The sequence below is a fragment of the Cololabis saira genome, chromosome 23 (genome assembly GCF_033807715.1).
Source record: "Cololabis saira isolate AMF1-May2022 chromosome 23, fColSai1.1, whole genome shotgun sequence".
NCBI classification, from domain to species: Eukaryota; Metazoa; Chordata; class Actinopteri; order Beloniformes; family Belonidae; genus Cololabis; species Cololabis saira.
The window spans coordinates 2,182,289-2,209,000 of NC_084609.1; the positions used below are offsets into that span (position 1 = coordinate 2,182,289).

At 44.9% G+C, this 26,712-nt stretch overlaps 1 protein-coding gene across 1 annotated transcript in view; it reads left to right on the forward strand.

The window, feature by feature from the left end:
• grip1 (glutamate receptor interacting protein 1) overlaps positions 1-26,712 on the forward strand; it is a 128,877-nt gene that overhangs the window by 5,801 nt on the left and 96,364 nt on the right. Inside the window, exons 2-4 of the mRNA XM_061714321.1 lie at positions 18,998-19,075; positions 23,850-23,985; positions 25,817-25,962. Coding sequence (XP_061570305.1) covers positions 18,998-19,075; positions 23,850-23,985; positions 25,817-25,962 — 360 coding nt within the window. The remainder of the gene's footprint in view (positions 1-18,997; positions 19,076-23,849; positions 23,986-25,816; positions 25,963-26,712) is intronic.

The window sequence follows — 26,712 nt, forward strand, 5'->3', positions numbered from 1 at the left end:
GGCTGCGCACGTGAATCCGCCTGGTATCCCTCCCTCTACACGCCCACTTTCTACCGAAAATGGAATCATTTTGCATATGAATGAGCCTGCTGAGCATGCGCAGTGGCTTCCTGCAACCTGTTTGGCTTCAGAATGAATGAATGAACGTGTCGAGCCACCGTGCCACTGAATTTCACTGAGATCTGAGATCTAGATGTTGTTGATGAGGAGGAGGACAGGAAAACCACATTATTTTGTGGTCACAGTAAAAGTAGAAAAATAAATAGTATAAAATAAAGCGAGTGAGTGGCAGCACGCCGTTGCTGCGCGGAACGCCGTGAGTTCCCCGGTGCAACAGGGGGACACACGTCCCCCCGTCTTTTCAAAATCATGTTTATTTTCCCCTTACTTTTTACAGTTTAAAAACTAACGGTAGGATCAGCCTTAAATTGCAAATTATCAAGACACTGTATGAAAGCGATACGAGAACGGCCCCGCAGCCCCGCTTCACCCCCCCCCGCTCCCCCTCCTCCCCTCCCGTCTCCCCTCAGAGCTGCTCAGGGCGGGTTTATGGTTCTGCGTCACCAACGCAGAGCCTACGGCGTAGGTGCGCGTCGCCGCGTTCCCTACGCCGTAGGCTCTGCGTCGTTTTAATGCGGGGCCATAATTTAGGCTTACACCCGCACCTAAAGGTTTCACGCGCCCGTAAAACTCATATATATGAAAACAAATCTGAGTCCATTTAGGGAAGAAATGAGGGGCTCCGTGGGGCTCCCTAAACGCAGCCCCTCATTTGTTCTGTCCTAAAGCGGTGAAGGAGGTTCCCGGCGTGTCCTGCACCGCGGCTGCAGCTCCAGCAGCAGCAGAGTCCTGACTGACTGACAGCTTCACACACAGAGGAACACGATCAGCGCTATATTATTTTATTTTTGTTTATTATGTGATGACATTATTAAGAGTATGACATGAATCTGGCTTCATTTCACCACCTCACAGCCTGCGTCGCCAGTTCCCCGTGTCTTAAGTAAATTCTTACGGGAGGGTCCTAGTTGCCGTAAAGATAAGCAGATTTTTCGGTTAGTTTTTTCTTTTTAGATCCGAGGATTTGCGTAGAAGGCGGCTTCCGCAACTTTCAGGCGCTTTTTCTGCGCAAGCAAGCTTTATAGATGAGGCCCCAGGTCTGAATTGGTGTGCCGACCCAGAGAGATTTTACAACAGGGTTTTTATACAAGAAGTTCAATCAACAAAAGACAGGAGTAAACAAGCCAAGTGAGAGACAAAAAGTAATTTACAGTCAGGTGTGATCTTTCAGTTTGGAACTACCCCCTGAGGAGTCAGGAAGTCCATGGTATCCTCCGTGGATCAAGTCCTCGTCTCTGCAGGAGCTGGAAGTCAAAGCCACTTCCACGGTGCCGTCCCGGCAGGGATGCAAGACGCTGGAACTTGTGTGACAATGGGTCAAGCGGGGGTATGAGGCTGGGGCAACCTGCAAGGCGTCGTTCCCCTGCAGGGGTTTCAGGAAACTGGAACTTGCATGACAATGCGTCTCGACAGTAGCCACTAGACTACCACCCCCGTCCCGCAGTGCCGCCTGGCCGACCCGAGGCGTTGGGGAGAGGTGTCAACGGGGAAGGAACTGGATTGCAGTTTTGGGAACATTTGGAAAGCTGCTCAGCGTTTGTTCCAGTTTATCCTCCTTTGTCATAATTTCCCCCGTTGATCCTTCACAGTGTCCTGGACGGACAATAGGGTCGTATTTGAGATTCCACGTACTTCCATGGTAATTCATTTCAAATCGACATGCAATAACTTTTAGTTTTGTACAGCGAACCATCTGCATCTTTTTGATAGTGAACATTCCGTTCAAAAGTCCCATTTCATTCTCCATCTTTCATACTTTACTTTTCCTGGAGCTACGAGTCGTCGACCGCCAGAAATTATAGAATGTGAGTTTTTTTTTTTTTTCATCCTGCGCGTTAATCGTGCGTTAGAAAAATTGTCGGGGTTAAGAGGACGTTAACGCATCATTAACGCATTAACTTTGACAGCCCTAATTAAAACTAAAACAAAATGGAAATAAACAGCAAGCAGACGCTTACGGGGAAAACAGGAGACAATCGCTCTGTTCACATCAAACACTGATTTATACAAAAATAACCTGAAAAAAACTAAAGAACACACAGCTGAGTGTCTGAAATGACTATTTTAAGGGTTTTATTTCTCTGGGTAATGAAAAAATCAGACATCATCCGGGACGAGAAGGCTGGAAGGGTCAGGATCAGAAAGAAACAGAAATAGAATCAGCAAAGTCAGAACCATAAACTCTGTAAAAGTTCTACATCCGCGATGGAGACGTGAGGAGGAAACTTTAAAATGAGTGATGTATCAGCAGCTCGGCCGAAGAATCTGCTCTAAAAACACTCAGGAAAATGAGCAGAATCTTCCGTGACGAACCGATCAAACAGCAGATTCACTCAGGGATCTGGGTTAGGTTAGGGTTAGGGTTAGGTTAGGGTTAGGGAAGTTAGGGTTAGGGTTAGGTTAGGGTTAGGGTTAGGTTAGGGGTTAGGGTTAGGGTTAGGTTAGGGTTAGGTTAGGGTTAGGGTTAGGGAAGTTAGGGTTACGTTTAGGGTTAGGGTTAGGGATGTTAGGGTTAGGGTTATGTTAGGGTTAGGATAGGGAAGTTAGGGTTAGGGATGTTAGGGTTAGGGTTAGGGTTAGGTTAGGGGTTAGGGTTAGGGTTATGTTAGGGTTAGGATAGGGAAGTTAGGGTTAGGGTTAGGGTTAGGGAAGTTAGGGTTAGGTTAGGGTTAGGGTTAGGGAAGTTAGGGTTGGGGTTAGGGTTAGGGTTAGGGATAGGGATAGGGATAGGGTTAGGGTTAGGGTTAGGTTAGGGTTAGGGTTAGGGTTAGAACAGGAAAATGAGCAGAATCTTCCCTGACGAACCTTATCAAACAGCAGATTCACTCAGATCAGACTACGGGGGAAACACTGAACAAAATACTGTTAAATGTTCATGTCTGTGTAAATAGAAGACGTTTCCGTGGTGGATGTAACGAGACCTGAGTCATCGTTGTTCTGCTGCTTTTACTGATTTCATTTTGTTGGACCCGGAACTACTTCCTTATCTTCAATAATCAAGTTGGAAAGTGTTAGTAGTTGGTGATTTTTAATATTCATTAGGGCTGCAGCTATGGAATATTTTAGTGATTGATTATTCTATGAAATATTCCATTGATTAATCGAGTAATCAGATAAAACTTACTTTTGCTTTATTAAAGCCCAATTATAAATATACAATAGAAAACAAGACCGATTACTTGATTAAAAACATCCAATTTGTTTCTTTTATGAGAATAATTGACATTTATTTACATATTATGCAAACTAGTTAACTGTTTGTTTCCAATGAAAATAAATACAATTATTTTAAACTTAACATTTCCTGAAACATTAAAAAAAAAACAATTTTTTCCAATTATCAAGTATATTATATAAAAAATATTAAACCAACACGTTTCAACATTTAATTTAAAATAATCTTTTGTCTCTTCCTCTTATTACTTTGGCTTTGCTGCGTTTTCTCATCGGCACTGAAGTCGCTTCTTCCCATTATAACTTAATAAAGCTTTATAACACGTGTGTTAGCTCCTTTTAAAAGGAACCCTTGCGAAACGTGAAGTTTAAATTTAAACGAGGCTTTTAGGCTTTAGAGAACGAGCACAACAAACTACAGAAACACCGGAGAACAATGATGGTTAAGAGATACTTAGAATTAACACCTGAGGTTGATCTGAACAAGGAAAGAGTGTAAATGTTGGTGTCGTTAGAACACGAGCAGCTGACAGGAATATTTCCAAACTGAGAGCAGTTGTTTCTAAAGATAATCTTTATCGTTCACACATTTGTCTCGTTTAGACAACTGTTACAGTTTATTTTAATAAGAAGGAAGTGTCTCTGATAGAAGTTTCACATCACGTCCCTTTTTATCTGTATTGTCTTGTTTTTATTGTATTTTTACTTTTATTGTATTGTGTTTATTCTTTAGTGAAGCAGCTTGTGATGTTTCTGTCTGTCAAAGGTGTTAGGAATAAAATCTACTTACTAACTTACTACTACAACTACTACTTACTAACAGCAGTTTGCAACTTTATATGATAATTGACAATAATCTCAAATTTAAAAAAGGAATAAAGTTAATTATATATTCTTTGTGACGGTTCGTACTGCGAGATTCAACCGCTGCTCCAGTTACAGGATTATAATAATAATAATTACCGTTTAGGAGCGCCGCCTAGTGGTCACAGAGTAGAACTGCACCTTTACACTTTCAATGAGAGGTAAAGGTTCTGGAAACACCTGAATATCCTAAAAACGATCACAATAAAGAATCTCTATCTACATATACGCTGTTTCTGTCACCGTTCTGATCCCGTCTCCATGGCAACCGGACACCCTCAGTCTGAATGTGAGAGAACACCCGAGTGCAAATTAAATATGTGATAAATTCATTAAAAAAATACATTTGGACAAAAAAAGAAACAACATCTTGGAATTGAGAAGCAAAAACATTTAGTAAAGTTGCAGTAAAGTTTAAACCAAGTCTATGGTTTAAAACTCTAATGATGCAAACGTGAGACAAACATGAGCCAAATTACAGCAAAAAGCAACTTTACTTGGTACAAGCCAACTGAATTCATCAAAACACATTTCTTGAGTGTTATGGTTTTAGATAATAATATAATAATATGAGCTCTAAAAATGGAAGATTTAGTCACATTTATCTTCATTAACTCCAACATCTAATATTTATACTTCATTTTACATTTGTAACTCTCTGGTTCCTTGACGTCCATACCAGATTTATTCACTGAGATGAGCATGTGTTTTGCCACAAAGGGGGTGCTGGTTCAAATACGGTGTGACACATATGTCTAAAATAAACACAAACAACTTCTCTCACTCAAATGAATCAGAGTTTATTTACACCAGTGTGAAAAGATAATGAAACAACACTTGGATAAATTCTGATGCTAAACTACACAAAAACAGGTCTGAAGGAATATCTAGAATCTGTATACATTGTAACATTTGCTAGTTGACAGCTCTCATCAGTGTAGAGTTTCAGCTACTTGGACAGAAATAAAGGAGGGCAGGGCGGCGCTTTCAACAATTAAGAATTATCACAAATTGTATAACCTGCGTATGGTATTACATTTTCCCTATAAGCAGAGCCGTCAGTGAAGAAAAAAATACCAGAGTTAGGGAGAACAGTTTCAGAAAGGTCAGGACAAGGTTTAGATGAACATGAGGTGAAATCCTTATGGGGTTCACCATCATCTTTGGTTGGTAGTAGTGTAGCAGGGTTAAGGATTAGTTGGACGTGCTTTCAGAAATGGCCTATAGACACTATAGTTGGCTCAGAGACAGGTAAACACATGATGGAGTTACCGTAGGCAGGATAAGATTCGGTTGGGATGCTCTACAGGGGCGATTCCTTATCCAATGATTTGGCTCACCACGATAGGAGCAGTTCCCATTGTCTTTGTTTGAGAAGTGTGACATGTGGCCTTTGTGGTGGTGTGAATGATTCATTGGCGTCTTTGGTTGGTTCCTCTGTCCCTGCGTCCTCCTCTCTGCCCTCAACCTGTGTAGTGAGACACTTGGACAAGCATTAGTGTTTCATACATTCTGGATTATTTTTGTTCTTTGTTATCCAGCCCTAACTAGGCCTGGGACGATAACAAATTTTGCTGGACGATATATTGTCCCACAAATTATTGACGATAAACGATATTATTGTCGACATTGTCGAGTCCAAAATAAGCACTTATATAATGTTAATATATCATAATAATGCAAGTACACCCTTTCAAATGTAATAATTAAACCTTTATTTGACATTGGAGAACTTTTAAATATGCAAAACAAATAAAACAAGGAAAACGGGGGTTCGAGCCTTCGTGCCCCCAAGTGCAGACCGTCGGGACGCCCGGTCGCGACGTGCGGGACCCGCCCGGGGACCTCCGCACCCCTCGCAGAAACCGCCACCCCCTAAACAGCAGCTCTCACCCGCGGGGGTGAGGGGAAAAGGGAGTGCCGTCTCCGTCGAGCCCCCCGCTTGCGCGGTGGGCGCGGCTGCCGGTGGACTCAGGATCCGCGCTGACCGCGCACCACTGCGCCTGCGATGGCCGGCGGAGGCGGACACACGCTCCCATCCACTTGGGGATCTTGGCGGCGGACGCGTGGGGTGATGGAGCTCCGGCTTGTCCCCTCGCCGCGCCGGTGCGCCGGAAAAATTATCGAGTCCATGTTCATTTATCGTGCGATTAATTGATTTATTGATTATCGTCCCAGGCCTAGCCCTAACCTTTGTTGAAGGCAATTAGCAAATATATTTTGCAACCTGGAGGAAATCCATCAATCTGATCTTGTGACAGACCACCATTTTTTTTTACTGTCAACATTATTTTAGCATAAAGCTCCCTGGGATTATCATCTTTTCCTTGTTTAAGTTTTGAGAGATGAGTAAAGTCAACCTGTTGTACTACTTCCCTTTGAACTGCTAAGGCAACAATACTGTTAAAGGTCTGAAGTTGCTCTGGTGTGAGTTTGGGAACAGCTGTGGGATTACAGGGAATTTTACACACATCAAGTACTTTGTATTCTCTTGGCTATTCTCCTCCGATCTTGGATGTTGTAAAATCCAGTCGTCATCAGAAGTGTTTTCATCACTGGATTCTTTAATCTGTTTTACCAGATACAGGTTATTGATTTGATCATTTAACTGGTTCTCTAATTTCATTTTTGTCTGCGTTGTGTTTTTAAGTTCTTCCAATTCTTTCACAGGATAAATAGTTGTGGCGTGATTGTTTTTGTTTGTTTTAATGATTGTGGGAGACCCGGTTAACAGGTCCAACTCTATCTTTGTCTGCGTTGTGTTTTTACACTCTTCTAGTTAGCTTAGCTTTTTATTTTGATCTGTAAGCGAAGTTATTTGGGATTTCGCATTACAGCGTCTATTTTCATTACTCCAAAGTCTGAGGGAGTTGAAGTGCTTTAGTTAGTTAGTATTAGATATGGTTAAAATAAGTAACAAATAAAACTATCAGTGCCGTAATTATTGTACATGTACTTAATAGGACCAGTCAACTCTTTCTCTGACTCTCTACTGAAAAAACTTCCCATGTTTTCTTTCTGTAAGATTCCTCCCAAAAAAAACTTCAATTACACTTACTTTTACCCACAAATCACTTGCTAATTCTTCCGATCATCAGTCTACTTCAGAGGATACAAATCATTCCTGTTAATGTAAGGAGAGCGCGTCAGATCCTTACTGGAATGAAATATATCTCCAAGTATTTGGGAGAGCAAATCATCCCCACTCATTAAAAACAGTTCCTCTACATATATGTCTATTCCCCACATAATTCTCAGTGTTCCAAACACTTCTTATGGACCTCAAGTCCTGCATGTGCTATAAGTCCCACTGGACTATTCTTGGTACCCATACCAACACGGCACTCTGGCCATTATTTTTTAATGTTACCCGATATATTAAACCTTTTTAGAAGAGCGAGTCAAATTCTAAGGCAGGAGAAGCGAAACATTCTCACAACACAATCAAATTTAAGTGTTATGAAACTGCAAGCGTTCCTAAACATCTCTACAATAACCTTCTCAATAGGCCTGTGTTGAAAAGATCGATTCTCTGATTTTAAATCGATTCTCATATTAATTCCTAAAAATCGATTCATATGTCTAAAGATCGATTTAAAAAAAAAAATCGTTTTTTTTTCATCATTCCATTACAACTTTTGGTATTTTTTTGTTTATGCCCAAAAAAGGAATATTTTGTTGGACACGAGAATAACTGGTGCCATTTTTGCCTTTAAATATGTTTAAAGGCATGAAAACATTAAAGTTTTCAGTTATAATTGCATAAATTGTCTATATTTCTTTGCTTTATATACTGTCTTGGGGTTACATTTGCATAAATGTTAAAAACCAAATTCTCATCAATGGGGAAAAAATAAAAGCTATTTCATCTGTCTGTGTTTCCTCCCTGGATGTGTTTGGTAATTCTGCCCCACAATGTTTCTGTATACATATATATATATATATATATATATATATATATATATATATATATATATATATATATATATATATATATATATTATTGTATTTATATATAAATATATATATATATATATATTATTGTATTTATATATAAATATATATATATATATATATATATATATATATATATATATATATATATATATATATATATATATATGTATATATATATGTATATATGTATATATATATATATGTATATATATATATATATATATATATATATATATATATATATATATATATATATATATATATATATATATATATATATATATATACAGTTCTATCAGCATTCTGGGAGCTGATTGGTCCTTACAGCATCATTAGCTGCAATACTTGCTCGTTGAATCTCAATACTAGTATTAATATGTTGCAGAACTAGACAGTCGTATAATTCATGCAACAGCTGAAAAAACAGTTTTATTAATAATAACCCAAATCAATATCGGATCGAATCAAAGCGTGATAATCGATTCTGAATCTTAAGAATCGGAATCGAATCGATTCTTGATATTTGAATCGATCCCCAGCCCTACTTCTCAATAACCCCTGCTCACAACCACACACAGCAAACTTACCTAAATTTCAGGATGACGTCAACCATTCTCTGGCACTCCAATTCACAGACTTTCAACAACAGCCCAGCAACAATAATTTGGGATTTTGTAAAAGGACCCCTTCCCTGTGAATAATTTGGATAGAAGTCACTGGTGTGTCGTTGGTCTGGAAAAAGGAGTTTCCATCGAAGGTCTATTGTCATCCGGGTCACAGCACCAAATTGTTGAAGAATAATTTCAAATCCAGTTCAGAAGTCCGCTGTGGTGTAGAGAGTTTTAGTCTGTGGTGTATTTAGTTTTAGTCTGTGGTGTAGAGAGTTTTAGTCTGTGGTGTATTTAGTTTTAGTCTGTGGTGTAGAGAGTTTTAGTCTGTGGTGTAGAGAGTTTTAGTCTGTGGTGTAGAGAGTTTTATTCTGTGGTGTAGAGAGTTTTAGTCTGTGGTGTATTTAGTTTTAGTCTGTGGTGTAGAGAGTTTTAGTCTGTGGTGTAGAGAGTTTTAGTCTGTGGTGTAGAGAGTTTTAGTCTGTGGTGTAGAGAGTTTTAGTCTGTGGTGTAGAGAGTTTTAGTCCGCTGTGGTGTAGAGAGTTTTAGTCTGTGGTGTAGAGAGTTTTAGTCTGTGGTGTAGAGAGTTTTAGTCTGTGGTGTAGAGAGTTTTAGTCTGTGGTGTAGAGAGTTTTAGTCTGTGGTGTAGAGAGTTTTAGTCTGTGGTGTAGAGAGTTTTAGTCCGTGGTGTAGAGAGTTTTAGTCTGTGGTGTAGAGAGTTTTAGTCTGTGGTGTAGAGAGTTTTAGTCTGTGGTGTATTTAGTTTTAGTCTGTGGTGTATTTAGTTTTAGTCTGTGGTGTATTTAGTTTTAGTCTGTGGTGTAGAGAGTTTTAGTCTGTGGTGTATTTAGTTTTAGTCTGTGGTGTAGAGAGTTTTAGTCTGTGGTGTAGAGAGTTTTAGTCTGTGGTGTAGAGAGTTTTAGTCTGTGGTGTAGAGAGTTTTAGTCTGTGGTGTAGAGAGTTTTAGTCTGTGGTGTAGAGAGTTTTATTCTGTGGTGTAGAGAGTTTTAGTCTGTGTTGTAGAGAGTTTTAGTCTGTGGTGTAGAGAGTTTATTCAGTAGCCGGCGGTGAGCAGACCTACACAGAGCGTGTCTGGGTTGGTGTAATAAACAAGCCAAGTGGACCTGGACTCCGGATTGTTTCCTGTTTCTCAGCTTTAGTTTACGTTCAATACTTCATCATCCATCCATCCCGGCTCATCTGCATCCTCTCATCTGTTTAGACTCCCCTCCCCTCTCCTCCCATCCCCCCTCATCCCCCCTCCGTCCTCATCCCCTCCTCCCTCAATCCTACCCCCCCCATCCGTCCTCTTCCCTCCCCGTCCTCCGTCCCGTTCCTCCCCCCTCCATCCTCATCCCCCCCTCCTCCCTCCATCCCCTCCTCCCTCCGTCCTCTCCCCCTCCGTGGCTGTAATGGAGGCGCTGCACATCTGCAGCCGTGTTGATCCTCCATGATGGAATTTGTTTGAGGATCTGAATCGTGTTCATCTGCTCCGAGGAAGAGGAGGGAGAGGAGGAAGAGGAGGAAGAGGAAATAGGAGGATAAAGGCAGTGTTTCCGTGATCCTGCGTCTGCGTGGCGTCGGGGCGATGCTCGGCTCACCATGATCGCCGTGTCGTTTAAATGCCGCTGCCAGATCCTGCGCCGGGTGAATAAAGGTAGAGACGGAGCTGACGGAGGAGAAGGAGGAGGAGAGGGAGGAGAAGGAGGAGAGAGTGATGGAGGAGAAGGAGGAGAAGGAGGAGAGAGAGAAGGAGGAGAGAGTGATGGAGGAGAGAGACAAGGCTGCAGAGAGAGAGAGAGAGCTGGAGGTCGAGTCGCTGTCGACATTAAAGAGGGAAAGATGTTGATGGCAGAGCAGCTGTGTGTGTGTGTGTGTGTGTGTGTGTGTGTGTGCGTGTGCGTGTGCATGTGTGTGTGTGTGTGTGTGTGTGGTAAATAATCCTGACGATTCACTCCATCGGTGGAGAAAACATCTGATTTACATGAACGTTAACCCATGTGTGTGTGTGTGTGTGTGTGTGTGTGTGTGTGTGTGTGTGTGTTAATGTGTGTGTGTGTGTGTGTGTGTGTGTGTGTGTGTGTGTGTGTGTGTGTGTGTGTGTGTGTGTGTGTGTGTGAATCAGTGTGTTTACATGGGAAGTTTAATTCCTCTTTAATTCAGAACTAAAATTAAATTTGATTTAAAATGAGTAAAAATGATCATGTAAACCGTATTGGCCCGAGTATAAGACGACCCTGATTATAAGACGACCCTCTTTTTCAAGACTCAAGTTTGAAAAAAGACTTTTTGAACACCAAATTCAATTTTTATACAGAAAATAATGACAGTACATCTGAAACAAATTATTATTACAATATATTCGAGAGAAAAAGCCTGTTATTTTGCCTCATTCCAACCATCATGTTGAAGTTTGCATCATAACTTCTCCTCAGCTGCCGGTTCACCTGCCGAACTTCCACCCACTTTTCTACACATTGGAGAAACTACGTTTCTCCACTTTCTGTTATCTCTTCTCTTATTTTCTTCTCTTTTCTTTCCTATACTATTTTTTATTTTTATTCTTCGTGACAGGGGTCCCTTTGTCCTGGGGAGTTTAGTTCAGCATTGGCTTTAAAGATATCTGGCGCCATCTAGTGGTGTAAATGGGTATAACGTCTAGACCCCGAATGTAAGACGACCCCCACTTTTTCAGTCTGATTTCAATGTAAAAAACACTGTCTTGTATTCGGGCCAATACGGTAAGTGGCTGGTTTATTCTGATTTAAAATCTGAATAGAATAATTCCGTGATCATGTATCCACTCATTCCTCTTTGAATGAATTCCGGTCTTTCTTTCTGCTCGTTCCCTCGCCCGTCTGTCTCCATGATCTTATATTCCACTGGGCTGGTTTTAACAAAGTTTCAAGATGCAGCAGCAGTAAACGCTGGTCAAGAGCAGAGACCATTTATTTAATCAATAGAAATCATTAAAAGAACAGATGGAAACAGGAAACATCAACATTGTGAGCTTTTCAAAGTTGTAGCAGCTAAGTTTGTTTTTCTTCCGGTAGTTTAACTTCCGGTCCCCCCCCTATCCAATCAGAACCTTCCCAACCCCCAGACCTGGAGAGGAATTGGAGAAAGACCATCAAACGTGGTTTCCATGTAAACCTCAATTCAGAAGTACTATTTCCATGTGAACTCCAAGGAAAATAGTTTAATTCTGAATTATTTAATTCGGAAATAATTAATTCCAAATTAAAAAACATCATGTTACCGTGGTGTGTGTGTGTGTGTGTGTGTATTTATATAGTTACTCAAGTGTTTGTATCTTCTAGACTGGATTACTGTAATGTGTTGTTAGCAGGATGTCCAAGTAATTTGCTGAATAGGCTCCAGCTGATCCAGAATGCAGCAGCACGAGTGCTGACAGGAATTAGCAGGAGAGACCACGTCTCTCCAGTGTTAGCGTCGCTCCATTGGCTACCTGTAAAATTCAGAATCCAATTTAAAATGTTATTACTTGCATATAAAGCCCAAAACGGCTCAGCTCTGCAGTATTTACAAGACCTGATAGAGCCTTATGTTCCTGGCAGAGCTCTCCGCTCTCAGAGTGCAGGTTTACTCGTAGTTCCTAGAGTATCTAAATGTAGATTTGGAGGGCGGGCGTTCTGCTATCAGGCACCATTACTATGGAACCAACTTCCAATCTGGGTTAAGGAGGCTGACACCACCTCCACCTTTAAAACTAAACTTAAAACATTTCTGTTTAGTAAAGCCTATAGTTAGTGTTTAGTAAACCTCTAGCTGGTGTTGGTAAATCTCTAGGTACAGGTGTGTACAGGTGTGTTACAGGTGTGTTACAGGTGTGTTACAGGTGTGTTGCAGGTGTGTGTGTACAGGTGTGTTACAGGTGTGTACAGGTGTGTGTTACAGGTGTGTGTTACAGGTGTGTTACATGTGTGTTACAGGTGTGTGTTACGTTACAGGTGTGTGTTACAGGTGTGTGTATAGGTGTGTGTGTGTGTGTGTGAGTGTGTGTGTGTGTGTGTGTGTGTGTGTGTGTGTGTGTGTGTGTGTGTGTGTGTGTGTGTGTGTGTGTGTGTGTGTGTGTGTGTGTGTGTACAGGTGTGTTACAGGTGTGTGTTACATGTGTGTGTTACATGTGTGTTACAGGTCTGTTACAGGTGTGTTACAGGTGTGTACATGTGTGTGTTACAGGTGTGTTACAGGTGTGTACATGTGTGTGTTGCAGGTGTGTTACAGGTGTGTGTGCAGGTGTGTTACAGGTGTGTTCCAGGTGTGTGTTACATGTGTGTTACAGGTGTGTTACAGGTGTGTGTACGGGTGTGTGTACAGATGTGTTACAGGTGTGTGTTACAGGTGTGTACAGGTGTGTGTACAGGTGTGTGTTACAGGTGTGTGTTACAGGTATGTGTACAGGTGTGTGTTACAGGTGTGTGTTACAGGTGTGTTACAGGTGTGTGTTACAGGTGTGTGTTACAGGTATGTGTACAGGTGTGTGTACAGGTGTGTTACAGGTGTGTGTTACAGGTATGTGTACAGGTGTGTGTACAGGTGTGTTACAGGTATGTGTACAGGTGTGTGTTACAGGTGTGTGTACAGGTGTTTACAGGTGTGTTACAGGTGTGTTACAGGTGTGTGTTACAGGTGTGTACAGATGTGTTCCTGGAAAACATCTAAAATGGGAAAGAGCTGTTAAGATAAGATAAACCTTTAATAGTCCCACAGAGGGGAAATTTGCGATCGACTGAACTCACAGATTTAGCAAGAAATCAGAGTTATCGTTTTACAGACTGATAAAAAATAAGCTTAAGAGAAACAAATGGATCGCTGCAATTCACAGAAACAACTGGACTCCAGGACAGAAACGTGGATTTGCGGTTCCCATTTTTTTTTTTTTTTTTTTTTTTCGTTTATTTCGGCATGTTTATATAGACACATTTCATCTCCAGAACATTATACATTGCATACTCAGCACATGACGAAAAGGGTACGGGAGAAGCTGACGCTTATCAAAGTCCCGCCCCGTTCTATGTAAGATTCATGATCACATCAACAACAGAATTCAGTAAGATACATAGTTTACCACATAGCAATTTGTCTAATTTCATCCTTCACAGTCCAGATAGCATGTATGTTTGTACACGTGTCCAGTCCACTCATCCTGATCACCGTTCCTGTGATTTACTACTGTGTCCACTGTTCAGTTATTTTAATGTCCAAGCCTCTTTTTGCATGCAATCCACTTTGCAATGGAGGTGCGTGTGTCAATGCAGATTTTGATTAGTCGCCGTCCTCTGGCTCTCTAGCCGCCTTTGCCCCCTCCGCTCGTACTGACTTCATCTCCTCCCGAGCTTTGGACACCTCCGACCATACACTGGTCAGTCTCTCCTGGATGTCAGCGAGGCCAGAGAGCAGCTTTGCCTGATCAGCTCTCACTTTTCTCAACTTTTGTAGCATCCAGACCCCGCCAAGCCCTAGGATCACTAGGCCCACCGTCATGCCCGTGAATATATAGACGTCTTCCACGTCTTCTATATCCAACACCCCAAGACACACTACTTTCCACTTATTCCAGCTGTCCATGGTGTATCCCGCCAAGAATGTCCCATCTGGACAGGCCGGTTCCCTTGTCCCAGCACGCCGTGTAGAAAAAATCTTGTCAATAGCATTTACTGACCCTGATACTGATTTTGTATCAGCTAATGTTGGATTTTTGGGTAGCTAACGTTAAACGGTCAAATCATAAAGTTCAGTGTCCTCATCACTTTAATCTCACCAACAAATCCTGCCTTGAAGTCGGACCAAGCGTCAAGACTTTTGTAAGCCTTCAAGCTTTGCTTCCCCGCCGTAGAAATTAAACATTAATGTCCATGGACCACTGGTTCTTGGGGTAACTGTACCAAATATTAATATCCATGGACCACTGGTTCTTGGTAACTGTACCAAATATGAATGTCCATGGACCACTGGTTCTTGGTAACTGTACCAAATATTAATGTCCATGGACCACTGGTTCTTGGTAACTGTACCAAATATTAATGTCCATGGACCACTGGTTCTTGGGGTAACTGTACCAAATATTAATATCCATGGACCACTGGTTCTTGGTAACTGTACCAAATATGAATGTCCATGGACCACTGGTTCTTGGTAACTGTACCAAATATTAATGTCCATGGACCACTGGTTCTTGGTAACTGTACCAAATATTAATGTCCATGGACCACTGGTTCTTGGTAACTGTACCAAATATTAATGTCCATGGACCACTGGTTCTTGGGGTAACTGTACCAAATATTAATATCCATGGACCACTGGTTCTTGGTAACTGTACCAAATATTAATGTCCATGGACCACTGGTTCTTGGTAACTGTACCAAATATGAATGTCCATGGACCACTGGTTCTTGGTAACTGTACCAAATATTAATGTCCATGGACCACTGGTTCTTGGTAAATGTACCAAATATTAATGTCCATGGACCACTGGTTCTTGGGGTAACTGTACCAAATATTAATGTCCATGGACCACTGGTTCTTGGTAACTGTACCAAATATTAATGTCCATGGACCACTGGTTCTTGGTAACTGTACCAAATATTAATGTCCATGGACCACTGGTTCTTGGTAACTGTACCAAATATTAATGTCCATGGACCACTGGTTCTTGGTAACTGTACCAAATATTAATGTCCATGGACCACTGGTTCTTGGTAACTGTACCAAATATGAATGTCCATGGACCACTGGTTCTTGGTAACTGTACCAAATATTAATGTCCATGGACCACTGGTTCTTGGGGTAACTGTACCAAATATTAATGTCCATGTTCCACTGGTTCTTGGTAACTGTACCAAATATTAATGTCCATGGACCACTGGTTCTTGGTAACTGTACCAAATATTAATGTCCATGGACCACTGGTTCTTGGGGTAACTGTACCAAATATTAATGTCCATGGACCACTGGTTCTTGGGGTAACTGTACCAAATATTAATGTCCATGGACCACTGGTTCTTGGTAACTGTACCAAATATTAATGTCCATGGACCACTGGTTCTTGGTAACTGTACCAAATATTAATGTCCATGGACCACTGGTTCTTGGTAACTGTACCAAATATTAATGTCCATGGACCACTGGTTCTTGGTAACTGTACCAAATATTAATGTCCATGGACCACTGGTTCTTGGTAACTGTACCAAATATTAATATCCATGGACCACTGGTTCTTGGTAACTGTACCAAATATGAATGTCCATGGACCACTGGTTCTTGGTAACTGTACCAAATATTAATGTCCATGGACCACTGGTTCTTGGTAACTGTACCAAATATTAATGTCCATGGACCACTGGTTCTTGGTAACTGTACCAAATATTAATGTCCATGGACCACTGGTTCTTGGTAACTGTACCAAATATTAATGTCCATGGACCACTGGTTCTTGGTAACTGTACCAAATATTAATGTCCATGGACCACTGGTTCTTGGTAACTGTACCAAATATTAATGTCCATGGACCACTGGTTCTTGGTAACTGTACCAAATATTAATGTCCATGGACCACTGGTTCTTGGGGTAACTGTACCAAATATTAATGTCCATGTTCCACTGGTTCTTGGTAACTGTACCAAATATTAATGTCCATGGACCACTGGTTCTTGGGGTAACTGTACCAAATATTAATGTCCATGGACCACTGGTTCTTGGGGTAACTGTACCAAATATTAATGTCCATGGACCACTGGTTCTTGGTAACTGTACCAAATATTAATGTCCATGGACCACTGGTTCTTGGTAACTGTACCAAATATTTATGTCCATGGACCACTGGTTCTTGGTAACTGTACCAAATATTAATGTCCATGGACCACTGGTTCTTGGTAACTGTACCAAATATTAATGTCCATGGACCACTGGTTCTTGGGGTAACTGTACCAAATATTAATATCCATGGACCACTGGTTCTTGGTAACTGTACCAAATATGAATGTCCATGGACCACTGGTTCTTGGTAACTGTACCAAATATTAATGTCCATGGACCACTGGTTCTTGGTAAATGTACCAAATATTAATGTCCATGGACCACTGGTTCTTGGGGTAACTGTACCAAATATTAATATCCATGGACCACTGGTTCTTGGTAACTGTACCAAATATGAATGTCCATGGACCACTGGTTCTTGGTAACTGTACCAAATATTAATGTCCATGGACCACTGGTTCTTGGTAACTGTACCAAATATTAATGTCCATGGACCACTGGTTCTTGGTAACTGTACCAAATATGAATGTCCATGGACCACTGGTTCTTGGTAACTGTACCAAATATTAATGTCCATGGACCACTGGTTCTTGGTAACTGTACCAAATATTAATGTCCATGGACCACTGGTTCTTGGTAACTGTACCAAATATTAATGTCCATGGACCACTGGTTCTTGGTAACTGTACCAAATATTAATGTCCATGGACCACTGGTTCTTGGTAACTGTACCAAATATTAATGTCCATGGACCACTGGTTCTTGGGGTAACTGTACCAAATATTAATGTCCATGTTCCACTGGTTCTTGGTAACTGTACCAAATATTAATGTCCATGGACCACTGGTTCTTGGTAACTGTACCAAATATTAATGTCCATGGACCACTGGTTCTTGGTAACTGTACCAAATATTAATGTCCATGGACCACTGGTTCTTGGTAACTGTACCAAATATTAATGTCCATGGACCACTAGTTCTTGGGGTAACTGTACCAAATATTAATGTCCATGGACCACTGGTTCTTGGTAACTGTACCAAATATTAATGTCCATGGACCACTGGTTCTTGGTAACTGTACCAAATATTAATGTCCATGGACCACTGGTTCTTGGGGTAACTGTACCAAATATTAATGTCCATGGACCACCGGTTCTTGGTAACTGTACCAAATATTAATGTCCATGGACCACTGGTTCTTGGTAACTGTACCAAATATTAATGTCCATGGACCACTGGTTCTTGGTAACTGTACCAAATATTAATGTCCATGGACCACTGGTTCTTGGTAACTGTACCAAATATTAATGTCCATGGACCACTGGTTCTTGGTAACTGTACTGGTCACTATCAAGTCCAACTGACGCTAATTTAGGCCCAGAAGCGGCTGCTATCCCGACTAAGTTGCAGCTGTTTTTGCCAGTTGGATGTTTTGCTGCTCAGCGAGAGTAACCTGGACCAGGAAGTGACGTCAATGCAGACCCTCCATAGCCGTCAAGCACATTCTGACTGTGCAACACTAAATAGTCAGTTGAATTATCGTTATGCAACCGAGGTTTTGTTATTATGCAACAGAAAGAAGTGACAGGAATGTTTCCGGTGAGCTTCACGTCACTCATGAATGAATCCTGACGTCTCTGAGCTGTGAGGTCGGACTCTCCACCCCCTCCACTTCCCGGGTCTAAACCTGCAGTTAGTTTACCCCAGACTGGTCCCTGCTGGTCCCTCCTGGTCCGTACTGGACTGTACTGGTCCCTGCTGGTCTCTACTGGTCTGTACTGGTCTGTACTGGTCCCTGCTGGTCTCTGCTGGTCTGTACTGGTTTGTACTGGTCTGTACTGGTCCCTGCTGGTCCCTGCTGGTCTGTACTGGACTGTACTGGTCTGTACTGGACTGTACTGGTCCCTGCTGGTCTCTACTGGTCTGTACTGGTCTGTACTGGTCCCTGCTGGTCTCTGCTGGTCTGTACTGGTTTGTACTGGTCTGTACTGGTCCCTGCTGGTCCCTGCTGGTCTGTACTGGTCCCTGCTGGTCTGTACTGGTCTGTACTGGACTGTACTGGTCTGTACTGGTCCCTGCTGGGCCCTGCTGGTCTGTACTGGTTCCTGCTGGTCTCTGCTGGTCTGTACTGGTCCCTGCTGGTCTCTGCTGGGCTGTACTGGTCCCTGCTGGTCTCTGCTGGTCTGTACTGGACTGTACTGGTCTGTACTGGTCCCTGCTGGGCCCTGCTGGTCTGTACTGGTCCCTGCTGGTCTCTGCTGGTCTGTACTGGACTGTACTGGTCTGTACTGGTCCCTGCTGCTCCCTGCTGGTCTGTACTGGTCTGTACTGGTCCCTGCTGCTCCCTGCTGGTCTGTACTGGTCTGTACTGGCCCCTGCTGCTCCCTGCTGGCCCCTGCTGGTCCCTGCTGGTCTCTGCTGGTCCCTGCTGGTCCCTGCTGGTCTGTACTGGTCCAAGTCCCCTCTAACCCTAACCCTGTTCTCCTCTGATTGCAGATGACGGGCCGTACACCAAATACTCCGGGTCTCGACCACCGGACGGAGCGCTGGCCGTCAGGAGGCAAAGTATTCCAGGTATTCCAGGTATTCCTGGTATTCCAGGTAGACCTGAACCCTGACCCTGGTATTCCAGGTAGACCTGAACCCTGACCTGGTATTCCAGGTAGACCTGAACCCTGACCTGGTATTCCAGGTAGACCTGAATCTTGCATACACATACATAAATATACACATACAAACCCAGTGTTTTTTTTTTGGGGGGGGGGGGTGACGACATCCACTGCCAATCCAGGAAGCAGGAACACACGGAAACACACGTCAAGCACTGGAAATCTGCAACAAAAAACCACAAACAAAACACGAAACCAGCACGGAGCCAACCAAAACAACAACAGCAATCGACCTAAATCTTGAGATCTGATCGCAGTCTGAGCTAAGCTACCGCTACCGCTACCTAACCCCAAAAACTACAGAGCCAGCATGCAGGTGAACAAGCCAGTGTGTATGTCTATGTGTGTGTGTGTGTGTGTGTGTATGCGTACGTGTGTGTGTGTGTGTGTGTGTGTGTGTATGTGTGTGTGTGTGTGTATGTCTATGTGTGTGTGTGTGTGTGTGTGTATGCGTACGTGTGTGTGTGTGTGTGTGTGTGTGTGTGTGTGTGTGTGTGTGTGTGTGTGTGTGTGTGTGTGTGTGTGTGTGTGTGTGTGTGTGTGATAAACCAAACAAAGCTCCACCTGAAGTGTATCTTCAGGTGGAGGCCGACACGGAAGAACCCGGAACCCAGGCCACCAGCAACCCCACAGAGGAGAACCTGGAACCCAGACCACCAGCAACCCCACAGAGGAGAACCTGGAACCCAGGCCACCAGCAACCCCACAGAGGAGAAGAACCTGGAACCCAGGCCACCAGCAACCCCACAGAGGAGAACCTGGAACCCAGGCCACCAGCAACCCCACAGAGGAGAACCTGGAACCCAGGCCACCAGCAACCCCACAGAGGAGAACCTGGAACCCAGGCCACCAGCAACCCCACAGAGGAGAACCTGGAACCCAGGCCACCAGCAACCCCACAGAGGAGAACCTGGAACCCAGACCACCAGCAACCCCACAGAGGAGAAGAACCTGGAACCCAGACCACCAGCAACCCCACAGAGAAGAACCTGGAACCCAGGCCACCAGCAACCCCACAGAGAAGAACCTGGAACCCAGGCCACCAGCAACCCCACAGAGAAGAACCTGGAACCCAGGCCACCAGCAACCCCACGGAGGAGAAGAACCCGGAACCCAGGCCACCAGCAACCCCACAGAGGAGAACCTGGAACCCAGGCCACCAGCAACCCCACAGAGGAGAAGAACCTGGAACCCAGACCACCAGCAACCCCACAGAGGAGAACCTGGAACCCAGGCCACCAGCAACCCCACAGAGGAGAAGAACCCGGAACCCAGGCCACCAGCAACCCCACAGAGGAGAAGAACCTGGAACCCAGGCCACCAGCAACCCCACAGAGGAGAACCTGGAACCCAGGCCACCAGCAACCCCACAGAGGAGAAGAACCTGGAACCCAGGCCACCAGCAACCCCACAGAGGAGAAGAACCCGGAACCCAGGCCACCAGCAACCCCACAGAGGAGAAGAACCTGGAACCCAGGCCACCAGCAACCCCACAGAGGAGAACCTGGAACCCAGACCACCAGCAACCCCACAGAGGAGAAGAACCTGGAACCCAGGCCACCAGCAACCCCACAGAGGAGAACCTGGAACCCAGACCACCAGCAACCCCACAAAGGAGAAGAACCTGGAACCCAGGCCACCAGCAACCCCACAGAGGAGAAGAACCCGGAACCCAGGCCACCAGCAACCCCACAGAGGAGAAGAACCTGGAACCCAGGCCACCAGCAACCCCACAGAGGAGAACCTGGAACCCAGACCACCAGCAACCCCACAGAGGAGAAGAACCTGGAACCCAGGCCACCAGCAACCCCACAGAGGAGAACCTGGAACCCAGACCACCAGCAACCCCACAAAGGAGAACCTGGAACCCAGGCCACCAGCAACCCCACAGAGGAGAACCTGGAACCCAGGCCACCAGCAACCCCACAGAGGAGAACCTGGAACCCAGACCACCAGCAACCCCACAGAGAAGAAGAACCTGGAACCCAGGCCACCAGCAACCCCACAGAGGAGAATAACCTGGAACCCAGACCACCAGCAACCCCACAGAGGAGAAGAACCTGGAACCCAGACCACCAGCAACCCCACAGAGGAGAAGAACCTGGAACCCAGACCACCAGCAACCCCACAGAGAAGAACCTGGAACCCAGACCACCAGCAACCCCACAGAGGAGAAGAACCTGGAACCCAGACCACCAGCAACCCCACAGAGGAGAAGAACCTGGAACCCAGGCCACCAGCAACCCCACAGAGGAGAACCTGGAACCCAGGCCACCAGCAACCCCACAGAGGAGAAGAACCTGGAACCCAGGCCACCAGCAACCCCACAGAGGGGAGAAGTAGGAGGGAGGCAACCCACCCCACGAAAGTGGCCCTCCAAGACCAGAGGGGCGCCCCGCCGCAGAGGCAGTGGGGGGGACCGGAGACGGGCCCGGAGAGAGGGAACCCCCCAACAAGGCGACACCCGCGCAGGCCCGACAACGGAGGGCCCCAGACCCAGGCATCCCATTCATTCATCCATTCATCTATCCGATACCTATACTAATAATAACATGATATACTATACATAATAATAATACTAATAATAATAATAATAATAATAATAATAATAATAATAATAATAATAACCATCTTTGTATAATATAATATTGATAAATTATTAAGTTTTGTTGTCCTGCCAATGGAGGCTCAAATCTTCCAGGGCAGGACCCTTCCATACCGCATTCTCCCCGACACAGACATACAATCACGCACCATTTCAGGTAGACCTGAATCCTGACCCTAGACCTGAATCCTGACCCTAGACCTGAATCCTGACCCTAGTATTCCAGGTAGACCTGAATCCTGACCCTAGTATTCCAGGTAGACCTGAATCCTGACCCTAGTATTCCAGCTAGACCTGAATCCTGACCCTAGACCTGAATCCTGACCCTAGTATTCCCGGTAGACCTGAATCCTGACTCTAGACCTGAATCCTGACCCTAGTATTCCCGGTAGACCTTAACCCAGACATGGGCAAACTACGGCCCCCGGGCCACATGCGGCCCATTAAGCTTTTTAATCCGGCCCACCGGACTCGTCCAAATTATAGTAAAAACCTCTTTAATTTCCCCCTTTCCCTGTAATGCCCATCTTTCCCCAATAGATGGCGCATGCACACTCAAACACATTGACCGTTGTTGGAATGGCACGTATTTCACTTCGTTTCATGTCGCCATTCAAGCCCTTCTGTAAGAAATGGCGCAGGACAGTGACTCGCCACATGGAACTGATTGACGGAGATATAGTCAGCGAGTAAAAAAAAAAAGGCAGAGTCCTTTAAGTTCTATTCACTAGCACTGGTAGCTTTTGAGCATGGAATCACTGCAGGGGAAAAACTGGAGGAGAGGATAAATGAACAGGTGTCTGCTGCCATCGGGTGGATCACCAAGTTTAACTGGAAAAACGTCAGGCTGCTGAAAAGAATCCAGGATAAAGTGAAAGAGGAAAGTCCTGATCAGGATCTTACTTTTCTCCAGGATCTTACTTTTCTCCACTCACTCATTCATCAGCGGCCTCTGTGTGAGTCTGTACTGCAGCTTAATCACGCCGTGGATCCAGTTGTACCAGGACCAGGACCAGGACCTGGACCTGGACCTGGACCTGGACCTGGGGATCCACCACGACCAGGTCCTCATGATCCACCAGGGGATCCACCAGGACCAGGACCAAATTGATTCACAAACACCTGCTAGTTACTGAGATAAACTAAAGTAGCGGGCGGCAGTAGCTCAGGTGGTAGAGCGGGTCGTCCAATGATCGGAAGGTCGGCGGTTCGAATCCCGCTCTGTCCCAGTTTGCTGTCGTAGTGTCCTTGGGCAAGACACCTTACCCACCTGGCCCCGTGTGAATGTGTGTGAATGTGTATGAACGTTGGTGGTGGTCGGAGGGGCCGTTTGGCGCGATATGGCAGCCACGCTTCTGTCAGTCTGCCCCAGGGCAGCTGTGGCTACAAATGTAGCAGCTGTGGCTACAGATGTAGTTTACCACCACCAGAGAGGATGTGTATGGATGAATAATGATCTCTGTAAAGCTCTCTGGGTGCCTAGAAGGGTGCTATATAAATCCAAGTCATTATTATTATCATTATTAAAGGGATAAAGAAATCCTGTTACCAAGGAAACGACTTCGTCACTTGACGACACCCAGCCGGTCTGAAACCACAGCCATCTATTCAATATTTCAGGAGCTGATAAATTATAGATACATGACAGAATAGACGATGAGAATAGACGATGACTTCAGTCTGGTGTTCCTGTGACGTCGGGAGGAACTAAACTGATCTGGTTCAGGAGGAACTAAACTGATCTGGTTCAGCAGGAACTAAACTGATCTGGTTCAGCAGGAACTAAACTGATCTGGTTCAGGAGGAACTAAACTGATCTGGTTCTGCAGACGAGTTCCGGGGCTCTGATTCTGGTTCTGGTTCTGGTTCTGCAGACGAGTTCCGGGCTCTGATTCTGGTTCTGGTTCTGTAGAGGAGTTCCGGGGCTCTGATTCTGGTTCTGGTTCTGGTTCTGCAGACGAGTTCCGGGGCTCTAATTCTGGTTCTGCAGACGAGTTCCGGGGCTCTGATTCTGGTTCTGGTTCTGTAGACGAGTTCCGGGGCTCTGATTCTGGTTCTGGTTCTGGTTCTGCAGACGAGTTCCGGGGCTCCACGCTGGTGGAACTAACCAAGAAGGAGGGGACGACGCTGGGCCTGACGGTGTCCGGGGGCATCGACAAGGACGGCAAGCCCCGGGTCTCAAACCTGCGCCAGGGAGGCATCGCTGCCAGGTGAGTGTTCACCTGAACCTGAACTGCTACGGTGCTAGCATGGCGCTACGACGCTACGCCGGGTCCTGGACCTGGACCTGGACCTGGACCTGGTCCTTGACCACTCCTGCAGGAGGGGGAGCAGATGAGTGCAGGGCAACAAGGCTCTCATTGAGAACTCCTGAGCTTCCCAAAGTTCCTCCTCCTGCATGATGCTTTTATTAAGAAACTTGACAGGAAATGACCATATAAGGACAGTCAACAGTGAACAGTGAACAACGGGTGGAAGTGATAACGTGTGATTGAAATCATGACGCTACAGTAGAGTGATTGAACCAGAAATGTCCAAAACCCTGAGTAAATCAGGAAGAGGCTGGTGTGACTTCTGTTAATAAAGCATGTGACAGTTTCATAAGGACAAAAACCAGTTTAAAGGTTGATTAACCTCATAACTGCTAAGTTCCTCAGCAGCCCCGCATCCATCCTTCCATCCATCCATCCATCCATCCATCCATCCATCATCCATCCATCCATCCATCCATCCATCCATCCATCCATCCATCCATCCATCCATCATCCGTCCATCATCCATCCATCCATGCATCCATCCATCCATCCATCCATCCATCCATCATCCGTCCATCATCCATCCATCCATGCATCCATCCTTCCATCCATCCATCATCCATCCTTCCATCCATCCATCCATCCATCCATCCATCATCCATCATCCATCCATCCATCCATCCATCCATCCATCCATCCATCCATACATCATCCATCCATCCATCCATCATCCATCCGTCCATCATCCATCCATCATCCATCCATCATCCATCCATCATCCATCTGTCCATCATCCATCCATCATCCATCCATCCTTCCATCCATCCATCCATCCATCCATCCATCCATCATCCGTCCATCATCCATCCATCCATGCATCCATCCATCCATCCATCCATCCATCCATCATCGGTCCATCATCCATCCATCCATGCATCCATCCTTCCATCCATCCATCATCCATCCTTCCATCCATCCATCCATCATCCATCCATCATCCATCATCCATCCATCCATCCATCCATCCATCCATCCATCCATCCATACATCATCCATCCATCCATCCATCATCCATCCGTCCATCATCCATCCATCATCCATCCATCATCCATCCATCATCCATCTGTCCATCCATCCATCCATCCATCATCCATCCATCCATCCATCATCCATCCATCCATCCATCATCCATCCGTCCATCATCCATCCATCCATCCATCCATCCATCCATCCATCCATCATCCATCCATCCATCCATCATCCATCCATCCATCCATCATCCATCCGTCCATCATCCATCCATCCATCCATCCATCATCCATCATCCATCATCCATCCATCATCCATCCATCCTTCCTTCCATCCATCCATCCATCCATCCATCCATCCATCCATCCATCCATCATCCATCCATCCATCCATCCATCCATCCATCCATCATCCATCCATCATCCATCCATCATCCATCATCCATCCATCATCCATCCATCATCCATCCATCATCAATCCATCCATCCATCCATCATCCATCCATCCATCATCCATCCATCCATCATCCATCCATCCATCCATCCTTCCATCCATCCATCCATCCATCCATCCATCCATCCATCATCCATCCATCCATCATCCATCCATCCATCCATCCATCCATCCATCCATCATCCATCCATCCATCATCCATCCACCTCCAAAGATGCTGATGTTTTCCAGATTATCCGACTAAAACTAACTGAATATAATGTTATAACGATTAGCTAGTGATGTAAATAAATGTTTTTTCCAGGAGCGACCAGCTGAACGTGGGCGACTACATCCGCTCCGTCAACGGCATCAACCTGTCCAAGTTCAGACACGACGAGATCATCAGCCTGCTGAAGAACGTGGGGGAGCGGGTGGTGATGGAGGTGGAATACGAGCTCCCGCCTGTCTGTAAGTCCCAGCTGCTTCCAGTCTGTCTGTCAGTCCCAGCTGCCGCCCGTCTGTAAGTCCCAGCTGCTTCCAGTCTGTCTGTCAGTCCCAGCTGCCGCCCGTCCGTCTGTCAGTCCCAGCTGCTTCCCGTATGTAAGTCCCAGCTGCCGCCCGTCTGTAAGACGGCTCGGTCAGTTCTGATCCAGGTCCACAGATGTTCCTGAGAGGGGAGGGCTAGTGGGGGCAGACTCACCTTGTTTACATTCCACCAGGGAGATTGTGACCAGAGCGATCGGCCAAACCGCCCTGTCAAGGCCAGACTGTAGAATCAACAATTATATTGAAAACAGACAGACTCAGTAATTTTCCGTCTGCCTTCAGTCTCTGGTTCATCAATGGCGACTCCAATCAGACGAATTTGTGATCAATTCCCGCCAAGCCGAGCTTCCAACTTCTCCAAGGTCTTATCCATCTTGCTAATGAGCTCAAAGACGCCGCCAGCCTGCGATTCTGTTCAAGAATCACATCCAGCTTACGGCTTTGCTCCCCCAGCGTTAAAGTCTGAGTGTTGATCACCTTGCTTGATCCTTCAGCCACGTCCGGCAGCTCTGAAAGAGCCAGAACAGCTGTCGACGACTTACACGTTTGTCGGTAGACCAGGAATCCCCCTCCTCCAATTAGGAGAAATCCTGCTATCATAAATCCAATTATGAAGCATCTTCAACGTCCTCGACAGACAGAATCACCAAACACAACAGTTTCCAATGTTTC